This window comes from Chanos chanos, chromosome 1 (genome assembly GCF_902362185.1).
Source record: "Chanos chanos chromosome 1, fChaCha1.1, whole genome shotgun sequence".
NCBI classification, from domain to species: Eukaryota; Metazoa; Chordata; class Actinopteri; order Gonorynchiformes; family Chanidae; genus Chanos; species Chanos chanos.
The window spans coordinates 39,051,551-39,064,455 of record NC_044495.1 but is presented as its reverse complement, the minus strand read 5'-3'; the positions used below and the strand labels follow the sequence as shown (position 1 = coordinate 39,064,455).

At 42.1% G+C, this 12,905-nt stretch overlaps 1 protein-coding gene across 1 annotated transcript in view; it reads right to left on the bottom strand.

Annotated features, from left to right (window-relative positions):
- The window catches only part of ppfibp2b (PPFIA binding protein 2b), a 44,667-nt gene that overhangs the window by 21,612 nt on the left and 10,150 nt on the right, over positions 1 to 12,905 (bottom strand). Inside the window, exons 2-5 of the mRNA XM_030790712.1 lie at positions 11,843 to 11,955; positions 7,528 to 7,733; positions 5,205 to 5,213; positions 977 to 1,063 (exon numbers count right to left, since the gene is read on the bottom strand). Coding sequence (XP_030646572.1) covers positions 977 to 1,063; positions 5,205 to 5,213; positions 7,528 to 7,733; positions 11,843 to 11,906 — 366 coding nt within the window. The 5' untranslated portion in view covers positions 11,907 to 11,955. The remainder of the gene's footprint in view (positions 1 to 976; positions 1,064 to 5,204; positions 5,214 to 7,527; positions 7,734 to 11,842; positions 11,956 to 12,905) is intronic.

Below are 12,905 nucleotides of genomic sequence, written 5' to 3'. Positions count from 1 at the left end.
CAACACAAATGACATTCCTCAAGTGCTCCTGTCTTATCTTGACTGCAGTAAAACTTTAACCATTTCTTTTCTGTGTGTGGGAACTTAAGTGAACTAAACAACTTCTGAACTTCTAAACAACTTCAAAAAAGTTAGCCTGCTGCTAAGTTCTTTTCTGTTGTCTAGAACACTAAGAAGAAAAGACAGCACAGCTTGTGAACTCTACCTTTGTCCTTAAAGAAATGAAAAGACTGCCCAAGCGACTTGAGGACAGGTTTAAAAAAAAAAAAAAAGGAAGCAATGCACCTTAAAGGGGTTCCTGAACAAACAGCCAATCACGTTTCTCTGTATATCAGGGGCGGTTTATGAACCAATCAGCAGGGCTTTTTCAGAAATGCTAGCGGAATGTGCCGGTGTTTACAAAGGGAATATGACTGCCTTGACCACATTACTGCATAAGGGTGAGAGAGAGAGAGAGAGAGACCAAGACTCTACACTATCAACAGAGGAGCTTTTTTTAGTCCGAAATAACTATAATCCCCTAAATTTACGTGAGAGGATATTCTTCAAAATGTTGAGTATTTTCATTTGAGAAAGTAACAGATGACAAAGTACTGATACGGCCTAATTCCTGTCCTGTTTTGGACTGGTATTCATGGGACACGTATCAGGGTTTGGCGTTACATGCTGTGTCATAGTGACCGACAAACCTTTGGCCATTCTCTCACTGTGGTGTGAGCTATGGCAGATTTCCATTCTCACTCTCTGTGTGTGTGAGTGTGTGTGTGTTGGACCAAACTTTCACATGTCTCTGTTGTTCACAGAGAGTTCACACCCCTCTGCTGTGACCCCTGTGCCATTCAAGGAGTGTGTGTGTGTTTTTATTTTCTTCACATGCATGTAGGCTAATTGTTGCTCCCCTTTGCTTTTACTGAACACAGACACTGGGCTGTACTGGTGCCTGAGGGTGTCAGGGAGGGAGGGGCCCCACACTCACCTGCAGAACCAGAGACTCTTTGTCCCCCTCTAAGCGAGCCAATCGCTCCTGACAAGTTTCATTGTTGCTGGAGGTCTGGAGGTTAACCTGTGAGTGAGCATGTAAACAGAGAGAGAGAGAGAGAGAGAGAGAGAGAGAGAGAGAGAGAGATAAGAGGAGGTGCTCACCAGCTTGTCCACTTGGTAAGAAACAATAGCTCAGTTGGAATAACCACAAAAACCTCACTTCTTCACAAGTCTCCACTAAATGGTCCTGAACATTGCCTGAGGGGTGATAAGTGACTCATGGTTACGCAAAATGACACTTCTGACATCACAACAAACAATGTTTTCGCAATGAGGTCAAGCTCAATACAAACAATCGAGGCAATTAACGAGAACGTCAATAAGATTGTTAGGTCCTGAGAGAATTACTGCTAGAGAAAAGATGCGGAGTGGTTCTCTACATCCTTCATCCAACTTTGAGTTATTTCCAGGCACTCATCCAGGGTTACTCAATCAGACGCCACTGTGCAGTGAGATATTTATGGCCTGAGAGCTGGCTATGAGCTCCCGTTGACCAAAACTGTTTGGATGTGGGTACTCCGCATGACATCAGCAGCCTATGACATGGAGCTTCAATTAAAACCTCCTAAACTTATGACAGAAACATGCACAGCCTTTGACAAGGGAGCTTAAGTTTAACTACAGCAAGTCCTTGCTTTAACATCGATTTAGTGTGACGGGGCCGACACCCGTATCACAACAGACTTTAAGCGAAGCCGGTTAATGGACATGTCACCACAGTGCTTCAATGTCTGTCTTTAGACACGATCAGCAGAAACTGTCACGGGGGAGACATCAGAGACACAAAACCAAAAGAAAGTCAGTTGTCAGCATTAATGAAGAGTGAGCTTTTTTTTTTTTTTTTTTTACAATGAAACTACTTGCCTCTGTTTTTTTCCCTAACAATGAAGCTGTCCTTTTTGACAGACCTTTCAAGGCCTGGGTCTCAGACACACAATGTTCACTATTTAATGATCCTGAATCTAACAATGATTTGAATGCAAGTCCGTACATGAACCAAGTGTAAGTGAGTAAAGAGATGAAAAGAACATCTGGGAGTGAAATGGTTAATCTGAGCTAAATGTGACCCAATCACTTTTATGCTGTTCTGTATTGAAAAATACATTAAACTATTAAACTATTATTATGCTCTCAACTCTATTATCTACCACAGATGGGCAAAGGTTCATCTGACTGTGGAGACGACCATGAACAGTCTTACTGAAAGAAAAGATGAAACGCTTTTCCTAAAACACTCCAACAATGAACACTATTATCACCAAATCCAAATTAAGCTCAAAGCAAAAACCATGCCAAAAATGTATCTCTTTATTCCAAGTCCAAAAAGACGAAGAAAAAAACCATGCTCTTCCTGCCCTCCTCGCAGGAAACTTGCTGGCCAGAAAACAGAGCTCTTTGACATGGACAACTACTGTAACTAAAACAATTTATCACCCCTAATGCAGAGACACCCCCCCCCCCCCCCCCGCCAAAGACGGGGGGACTCGTAAGCATCGGAATTCCCCGTTTTCTCTGAGATCCAACGGCTGTTTGAGGAGTGTCAAAGGCGTAGCAAGCATAAAATGGTCTGAGTAATAACTCCAAACGCCACGGCCATTACCAGACAAGACAAGAATCTAAGAACTGTCTGACAGAGACTGTAGGAGCTGGAGTCACTCCACCCAGTTACAATGACTCGTATATGTCATTGTTGGGACACAACTGAGGTAGAACTGTGCTAATGCAACTCTGAGGGAAAATGCTGACTTTTTCTTCCCGAACTGGAACGGAATAGGTGGCCTGTTTAAATTGCAGGGTTTCTCTCCCTTTGGGTGTACGAGTTGACTCTTTTGACATACTCTGCATACCTAACGCATACCCTGGTTACTTCAGTTTCCCCATAAATTACAGCAAACCGTGGAAAAGCTAAAGCAAGCTTTTCTGAATCCACTTTGCTCTTTCTCTCTCTAAAAAAATCACAACAACAACAAAAAAACCCCCAAAACAAAACAAAAACAGATGTTGACTCTGAAATACCGACAAACATATGGTGGGTCTCTTGAAATCCGATTTATTAGCTCTCCCTGTGTACACACACAACCCACGGTTGACACCATTCAGACCAATTTAGTTGTTTTTTTTTCTCTTTTAAAACCCCCCTCAGAGATACAAGTTAGTGTGCATAGCCATAGAGACAAGAATAAAAAGCTCTATTGTACTGTTATGATCATAAGATTCAAAGCAATTTTGGTAACATAATACCTAGAGTCAGTCCTACTAAACTATTATTAGATATTGAATGTTTTCCTTAACAAAACTATCCTAACTAACATATGCTGAATAAAGGCAAACTTCATAATGAATCCTATCTTAATAATATATTTAATGCATAAAAAAACTAAAATGTTTCTCCAGACACACAAACAGAACACTCCTAGAACGACCAGATCAGTCTATAGATAATGTTCAATGAAAAACACCGGTAGAACCCTCCAGGAAACAGAAACATGTCATCAACAATGTTGGTTACAACGAGTCGCAAATATACTACAGCTACATAAGGAAAAGCTTTAAAGAGAGAGCTATGTGAGTTGACCTTACCTTTTTAAGCCATGTGAAATGTTTGTAAAAGTCAATCTCAGGCTCCATGATTCAGGCCCATGTCTGCCTGTGTGTTTCTGTGAGAGAGAGAGAGAGCCGGGGCTAGCTGCCTGCTCCAGGCTGGCTCCCGAAGCCTCTGGACTGGGCTGAGGAGAGACTTACGCTGCCTGTTTTATGGAGCCTCTCTGCTCCTCCTCATGTTCGTTTTGGTCCTGACGAGTGGGGCCAACTGTGATAATCCAGCCACCCAGCCAGACGTCTGGCCCAGGACCCCCTGTGTCTGCTACTCACTAAGGCAAGAAATGGATTTGCCCCACCGTGTGTGTGTGTGTGTGTGTGTGTGTGTGTCACAGGCAGTGAAGACCATGCCAGCGCTCCGTCTCTTTCTCCCTTACACACTTCCCCTCTCTCTCTTTTTCCCCAACTAGAGCCATTAGAAAAAAAAGAAAAACAGACTGTCTCGTCTCCTCTCTCACACTCTCCTTCTTCTTTTCTTCTCTGAACACATGCAGACAAACACTCCCTCTAACTGCTCCCTTACAAACAAATGACTCTCTCTCTCTCTCCCTCCTCTCTCCAATTTCCCCACCTCTCTCTCAGAGAGCAGCCCTAATTAAATTAAAGTCACAATGCAAGTCTCAACTGAAACAAGCCAGTGACTGTGAGTCAGACTGGGTGAAATATGTGTGTGTGTGTGTATGTGAGAGAGAGACAGAAAGAATGAATGAGAGAGAGAGATGTTTTAAGTTGTACACTCTCTATTCTGCACTGCACTCCATCTGTTTTGACTCAAGCTGTAGCTCATTAGGCAAAGAGCTGTTTCCTGGGGAAGAGAAGATGTCCTCCTACTCCTCTTCAGTCAAAAAAAGAAAGAAAAAAAAAAACTTGATCCCTGCTGTAAAATGCCTTCCCCAGTTCATGTGTACAAACAGCTCTGAACGCAGAAACAAGTGAGGTAAACAACTCGAAGAACATGCACAAACTAGTCCTTCACAGGCGACGACTCTAACAGAACACGGCAATAATGACAGGTTTTCTTCAAAGTAACACTGCATAACATGACACGTCCCATCCGTGTATTTCTCTAAAGGCGAGAGCGAGACGCAGGGCGAAAACGTCACGGGAACAGCTTTACGACGGTCAAGCGCAACGCCGTTGCCTCTGGGATATTCTGGTTGCCTCACGCCCACTCCTCAGCCCCTCTAACAATTTGTCCTCCTTTCTCATGTTCCCTCGCTCCCAGCATTTCCTGTTTTTCTAAGTTGGGGTTGTGTGTGTACTATGCAGCGTGGAGTGTGTTTGGGACTTCTGTGAAAATGCTGTCATTACCTTTTAAGGGCTCCAACTGGACTTAGGTTTCCAATCTATCTAGAAATATCCGTGCTTTTTTTTTGCCCAAGAAATATATGAAGAACTGAAGAAGCAGCTTCAGTGTTCAGATGGAGTCATAAAAATTCCTATCATTAATTGATACTGATATCAATATCATTAATTGATTTTTTTGGTTGAGGACGTACTAAAGTAAACATAGCTGTTAGGTAGGCTTGGAGCTAATCAACAGATTAGAGAGTCTTGTTCTGCACCTGGCTAGTCTTCTGATCTTAACAGCTGCTAGGCTGGACACACACCAGACACACATGCACGCACGCACACACACACACACACACACACACACACACACAAGCTCACAAATGCAGCTCCAGGTATTACCCAATACACTCTTTAAAAAAAAACCTTTTAAGAGATCTCCTATGCAACAGCCAACAAAGCAAATCCTGACACACAGCTGTCCACTGATCAGATTTATAACTCTGGTGTCTTATCGCCAGTAGACAGGTACTGTCTCGTGCAGTCCCAAACAGTTTATTTAAACAACAAACACCATTACAGAGCAAACACACACACACACACACACACACACACACACACAAAGACACACAAAGACACACATACACACACTGCTGCTGACAGTTAGCTGATCACATTTCCTCCGTGCAGCTGTAGGCCAATCTAAATGTTGCAGCTGAAGAGTGTGTGTGTTTTTGATCCTGATCCAGGCAGGGCAAACGTGGTTGGGGGGGTGGGGGGTATGTGAGACCCCTGCTGCACAGGCCCTGCTGCGACAGCAGCCACACAAATAAAAAGGCCCCTTTTACTGGGTGACTAGCCCCGCCAGCAGGTTGCTCACGTTACTCTCCATATGCCACAACAAACAAACAAACAAACAGCAAACAAACTCAAATAACATAGCCACAGAGGATCTTTATCTTTCACAGTTATGACTGACAATCTACTGACAAGTCATGTATCCTGAGTATAACTTTCCAATCAACAAACTACAAGAAGTAGAGATGAAACATGCTCGTAACTCCCTTACAGTAAAGAAAACTGCTTCTTCAGCATGTTCTCTGTTACAAAGCCAGAACCGAGGTGAACCATGTTGACTTACCCTTGAAATGCTGGAGTGATGTGGCTGAGTAGTAAAGAACCTGGTATTACTCAGTAAGGGACTGATGACTGATTTTGAATACAGAGTGGAGTGGTGAAAGGGAGAGGGAGATATGAGAAGGAGAGAGAGAGAGAGGGTAAGAGAAAGAGAGAGAGAGAGAGAGAGAGAGAAAGAGGCAGGAAGTTCAGCTCAACTCTATCAGTGTCTCTGAGGAGAACATGGTCTCTTTTAAATACACAGAGAGAGAAAGAGAGAGAGAAAGTGAGAGAGACAGAGAGAGAGAGGAGGGGGGAGAGAGAGAGAGAGAGAGTGAGAGAGACAGAGAGAGAGAGAGGAGGGGGGAGAGAGAGAAAAAGAGAGAGAGAGAGAGAGAAAGAGAGAGAGAGAGACAGAGAGAGAGAGAGGAGGGGGGGGAGAGAGAGAGAGAGAGAGAGAGAGAGAGAGAGAGAGAGAGAGAGAGAGGGAGCCAAAAAAAGAACAAGCAAGGGCTCATGATCCATGAGAAGCCAAGCGTCTGTGCTCGAGACCCACAGCGTTTGAATACCTCAGCACTAAGTCACCACTGCCCTGATATTTATCATGCAAATAAAGCAACCGTCCCTCCAGAACACATATATACAGACTAACACAAAAGTGAGTAAAATGGATACAGTTCTTCCAACTTTACATCTTTATGTTTAATCCCACCGGCCTGAGGTATGTTTCATATTAAGTGTTCGGGGATATTTCATATGGTTACTGAATAAGAAAAATCTTCCAGTCACACTCTACAGTTTTGTCTGCATACTGTATATACCACACACACCTGATATGTCAAAGTCTCCAGTTGAGACACAGCTCTACAGATTCACGCCATGCCATTAAGTAAGAGTCAGTGCTACAAGAGAACTGATAAGGACCAGGAGAATGGAGCTAAAACATCTTCACTGAGAAGAGGGGGATCTGTTTTTAGTTACCGCAGTTTCGCCCCAAGGTCACAGAAAGGCAACTATGCTAAAGGGACGCTGGCTTAACTCCTGCAAGGAATGCTCTCCTGAAGGGATAACAGAAATGATTCACTGTCACTAACTGCCTAGCTCCTCAGTGACAGTGTCACCATAACTCTGCTGTTGCAATGAAACATCTTGCACTTTGAGCCCCACACAAAATTCAGTCCCAGCACACTTTCATATCATACAAAGATCACACTGGTGCTGTTATGACTTCCTTCAGACACAAAAGAATTCCCATTTTAGCTTTATCTCATCTTTGTGCCATGGATTTTGAGAGGATAGGACACGTTATAGCAGATTTGTTGGTATGTGGATCTAAGGCCTTGTGTCCAGTTTCTTCATCCCTTCACTGCTGAACGGAAGGCAGCTGATCTTATGAGCACACAAACACGTCACTGAGATGAACTTTATTTTGGGTGTGGTGTGGGTGGGGTTGGGTTGAGGGGCGGGGGCACTGTAACTCACCATTCCTCTCTCTAGCCAGTCCGTGAGGACGTGGGCGGTGGTGCAGGGGAGCTGGGAGCGGAGGGAGTCGCGGTCCTCCTGTCCGCCCTGGAGCTCCAGAGCCAGCCTCAGGTCTTCGGCCAGCTGGAGCACCTGCAGGGGTCCGGCGCTGACCGGAGAACCCAACTCATACAGGCCATTACTGAACTCCACCGCAGCCTTGGAGCCTGAAGCCAACCACAACCACACGGAGAGAGAGAGAGAGAGAGAGAGAGAGAGAGAGATGTCATTTACTATAACGTCATTAGTTCTCGGCTCAAAGCCCAACATGTCAGCATGTGTCACTTGCGCTATCTGACGATGAAACCGCCTCCATCTGGAGAATGGAAAAGTTGGCAATTTAACGGCTAATCGGAATTACATAACACATCTGGAGCCCATTAAGATGCAATTACTCTCCATGGAAAGCATACTGAGATATTTCCATCTTTCTGAATCCAAAAACAATACTTAGAGAAGAAGAGAGAGAGAGAGAGAGAGAGAGAGAGAGAGAGAGAAAAAAAAAGAGCATCTTTTTGTTGTTCAGCTGGTCTTGTCGCACATTTATTTTTACTGTTTGAATTAATGGCATGCTGTAAAACCTGAAACTGAACTTCACTCTTTAATGTGACGACAAAATCTCAGCTCCTAAAAGCCCATCAGTGGAGAAAAGTGCTGTGAGTGGAACTGGGATTCTCACAGCATGTTTCTGTGGGCGGCAATTCAGATTTCAAACAGGAGAAGAACAAAACAGCACCGTGACCTGTTAGAGCAGACAACAACACTATAAAATGCCTACACAGAGAATTACTGGCTTTAAGATGCTATAACCATTTTTATTAGTTGTTCCTGTGTCAAATCTTAATAACTCTGAGGTCTTTGCTGTAGGAGAGATCACTACACTATGTTTTACAGGCTCTGCCTTTCTTATGCAACAGGTGACTTCAGATTTCTGTCAGTTCCTCTAATGTATCATATCTCATATTAGCTGGAGATATATACACATACTTTATTTTGCTATGATGTCTATATATTGCTGATAAATAAATAAATCATATATATATACATACATACATATATCATATATCATACTTTGAAAGGGAAATTAGAACGATATTTCCTGTCTTGATTGTGTGTGAGTGTGTGTGTGTAAATGATGCTGAAAGTGCATGAACATACTATTAGGATTTCAAGGTAAACAGGTCATCTCCATTTCGCAAGATTCTACTGAAAACACGAGTCCAATCTAAAATGTCCTCAGCCCTCAAAAGCCTCCTTCATACCATACAACACCATACAGCTAAGGCATGAACATGTTTCTTCCCATCATCATCTGCACTGCCTGGCTGATCTGAGATCAGGAGAAAGGAAAAGGTCAAACTGAAATGCCTTATGTTTGACTGGACAGGAAGTGGAAAAGACCCTGAGGGAGAGGGGGCATGAGATGAAATGAGCTCATGGGTCTTTTGATGCCAGGGTGGAGTACCAAATGTGTAAACTACAGTAACAAGACCTGAAAGATCCCGAATACTGTAACAAACATCTGTAACGAACTCCTCAAATATGAAAAATATATTTAATATGCACTTCTGTTATGTTGTCTGACATTAAATGTAACCTATATATATGCTGTGTCTATTGTCCATGCTTTACATGTTAACTGAAGAACTGAATGTGTGTAATGTTAACTAAAGGAAAAATGTGATTGAATGGATAACAATGTGATTTATAGAATATAATGAAGAGAAGTGGCACATACAGGAGCAAACTGCTCTGATCGAATCAACGCTGGAGCAGAAAAAATGTGAAAAAAAAGACAGAATAAAAGGGGTTTGTGTTTATCTTCAGTGGCATTTGAGTTCAGTTATCTTTCCCGTGACCTACACCAGACACACGGTTACACAATCGAAAGATGCGAGAAACCAAAAAGGTAATAAAACTATAACGGCTGCTCTAACACACTTCAAAAACCATAAGTCATAGTCATAAATACTAGCATGTAAAAATTAATACGTTCCATTAAACTCCCATAGGTTTGTGACTTGGACAACTAAATAAGGCTCAGAATATTGTACTCTTAACCGCCCCCCCCCCCCCAACAAAACAAAACAAAACAAAACAACTAGGTGCCAAAAAATGTTGCTACAGAAAAGAGCAAACACATTTTTGTTCATAAAATGTGCTGTGTCTTTTTAATCACAACCATATGTCTAGCAGAAAATGCTGTTAAAAAAAGGGGGGGGGGGGGGATGTTAAAAAGTGTCTGTTCAAACAAACAAACAAACAGTCTGATGGCCGGTCAGTATCAGAGTATTCAGTGCGTCCCTATTTTGAGGGGGAAGGCAGTGTGGATAAAAGGGAGATTTCCATAAATATACATGCTGATGCCAGAGGGGCCGTGCCATACGAACGGAGAGCAGAGCATGTTATCCACGCATGTTCAACTGCTCGTATACACAAATATCACGCAGCCTAACACAGCTCTACACTCACCAGAGGTCATATGGTATGTGGTACAGGAAACCCCAGCTTAAAATTGCATGATAAACTGATTCTGCTGTTATGTGTTCGTGACATGCTACTATGTGTGAGCTAGTCCAACATTGTAACCAGTTTGTTTTGTTTTTCTTTTCAGAAAAATTGTGATATTGTTGATGAAAGACTGGTCCCATTAAAGTGGTACAATGATGTATCTTATATTCACGTACCATTCCCGTTTCTGATTAAACAGCAATTCTTATGTTCACCAGCAGGTGGAGCACTATTATCTTGAAATAAAAGTTGTCATTTCACCACACAATGAAAAAAGAGGTGCTACTTTCCTCTCCTAGGTTCTCCCACAGGCCTGTTCTGTCTGTCACAACAACCTCCATTCTATCAGATCATTCTCTCTGATAGTGTATATCACATGTTTAAACTGAATACTCACTTCATGATCATTTAAACAATTAAAAAATATTAATAAAAACTGTGCTCAAATGCTAACTCTATTAGCTTTGCAGGTCACTTCACAGGTCCCTAAATGAGCTAAATCATCATTAATAATACAGAAAAATTTGCCACCGACCCATAAGGCTAAATGATGTTATCATAAGGAAATGCTTATTATAGACCAGATACTCCTAAACATTTTTATTTTATGAAGAGACTTTTATTCCCATATATCAACAAATATATACATATATGTATATGTATGTATGTATGTATGTGTGTGTGTGTGTGTGTGTGTATATATGTACACACACACACATACACACACACACATATATATATATATAAAACTGCATCCTAGCACATTATGTTAAAGTTTAAGATAAATGTAAAATAACCTTGGTATAACTGAGACTATTCAAACTGATGCGTCAGAATCATCCTGGCTGTGTTTTACTCCCACGGTTAAGTAGCTGATGGCTGCAACTTGTCCTGCTGCTTCACTTAGACGCAGAGTGACATGTTAAGCATTATCCCTCCTCCAGTCCTAATTTGTTGACTGCCTACATTAAACATTTATCCTCTATTAGTTAAATCATGTTGGCAAATGCTGAGCTTGCTTCAGGGGATAGTTGACCCCCCCCCCCTTCCAGCTCCACCTCCACCTCTTCAAAAGTCTGTTTTTCCACAATATTACTCTTTTATAGGCGATAGCATGCTGTAATCTGTTCAGGCAAACTTACATACTCCAGGGGGGGAAACATGGAAAACATGATCCTACAGTAAGTACCATAACTTTAGGAAGTAGGAGCAGGAGCAGTTTCTTATCTGATCTTCCTCTGTGTAGAACTAATGACCAATCTAGAGCTGCCTGGGAGGTTGTGTGTGAAGTTCTCCCATAATCCTCACTGGTTTCCTTCATTTTTGTCTGATTTGACTCACTCACACAGACACACACACACACTCAAACACAAACACCAACGCGCACATGCGCACACACACACACACACACACACACTCACCTTATCTTTAGTTTATCAGTTCATTTTTGCTGTGGTTTTTAATGTTTTTAATGCTTTTCCATTTGCATAAAAGGGAAGACAGCGGATTCTTTTCCATTATGACTTTTAGTTTTTGTAATTAAATTAGTTTCTGATTTTCATTTTTAGCAAGAATGAAAAGGATATTTCTACTGTCTTTTCTGCCCTCTTTTTCTACATGTCTGCATCTTTAAAAGGATTTATATTTCTCTACATCACAGCATGCATGTGATGTGGCAGATAGGTATACAATTGTTACAATGACTTTTTTTTAAAGTTTGTGTTTGTAGTCTGATAGCCCATTAAGTCATTTTGATCTCTCTTACCTGCGATAATATCATCCATTTGCTCCAAAGCTGCCTCCAACATGTGACTGGCGTCTGATGCCATGGTTATAAGCAAATGTCTAGCGCATTTGCTGGGATGAACTGGCTCTGACCTAAAAGAAAAACCAGTAAGAGTCTCAAAATGTGAAATTTCTCTTGTGCTTACATGACCTCTTTGTTCAGTCTTAAACTTGTAATATTTGAAGGGAGTCATTATGGAAATGAATATGTGATTATATAATGAATGTCCTCCAAATGAACCTTGTAGCTGTTTCTGCCGGCTTCAGCGCTAGAAATACCATTAAAATGACTGTCATATCTCCAGCGTAGTTACACATAGACCACCTATCTAAGCCTGAGGAGTCAAAACAAAGAGATCAATTCTAAACAGATAACAGCTTAAGAACTTTAAACAAGGGGCCCTATAGAACATGCATGTGGAGGAGGGCAGACCAGAATCGTCCAGCTTTGGGGTGGAACAGCACCCTTTGGTGATCATTATGTCTCTTAGACTGTGTATGTGTGTGTGTGTGTGTGTGTTATTCTTATGTATAAATAGTGTCCAACAAATTCAATTCATGCCATTTCCAACAGAACAGCAGTCAAAAACCATCCTTTCAATATTCTTCTACAATAAGCTAATCTGCATACTGGGCTCTATGACCTGCATCATTCAGTAGATGTAGAATCCTGCTGGCTATGAAACAGTAGTATTTTCTCAAGGGTAACCTTTGTCATATATAAATGACACATCCGGAAGCAAAGGGATCTCTGGTCCTCTACAGCACACGTGCGAGAGGAACTTGAGATTAATTAGGCCCACCGGGGTAGTGTTTCATCTCTTTGTCATCCTGACTGACAGGCACAACGTCCCTGTCCACTCTGAAAGACAGAGGGACGGAGCAGCGTGGCTCTTCTGGAAAGGCCAAGAGGAATAAACTGACCCAAAGCCAAGCTGTGTTGGTCTCAAAATGCTCTAGAGTTGTTCGTGCTAGTCTGCAACAGTCTCTAGTGGACACGGATGAAAGCAAAGCATTGTCTTCTAAGTGAGAATGTTCAGACT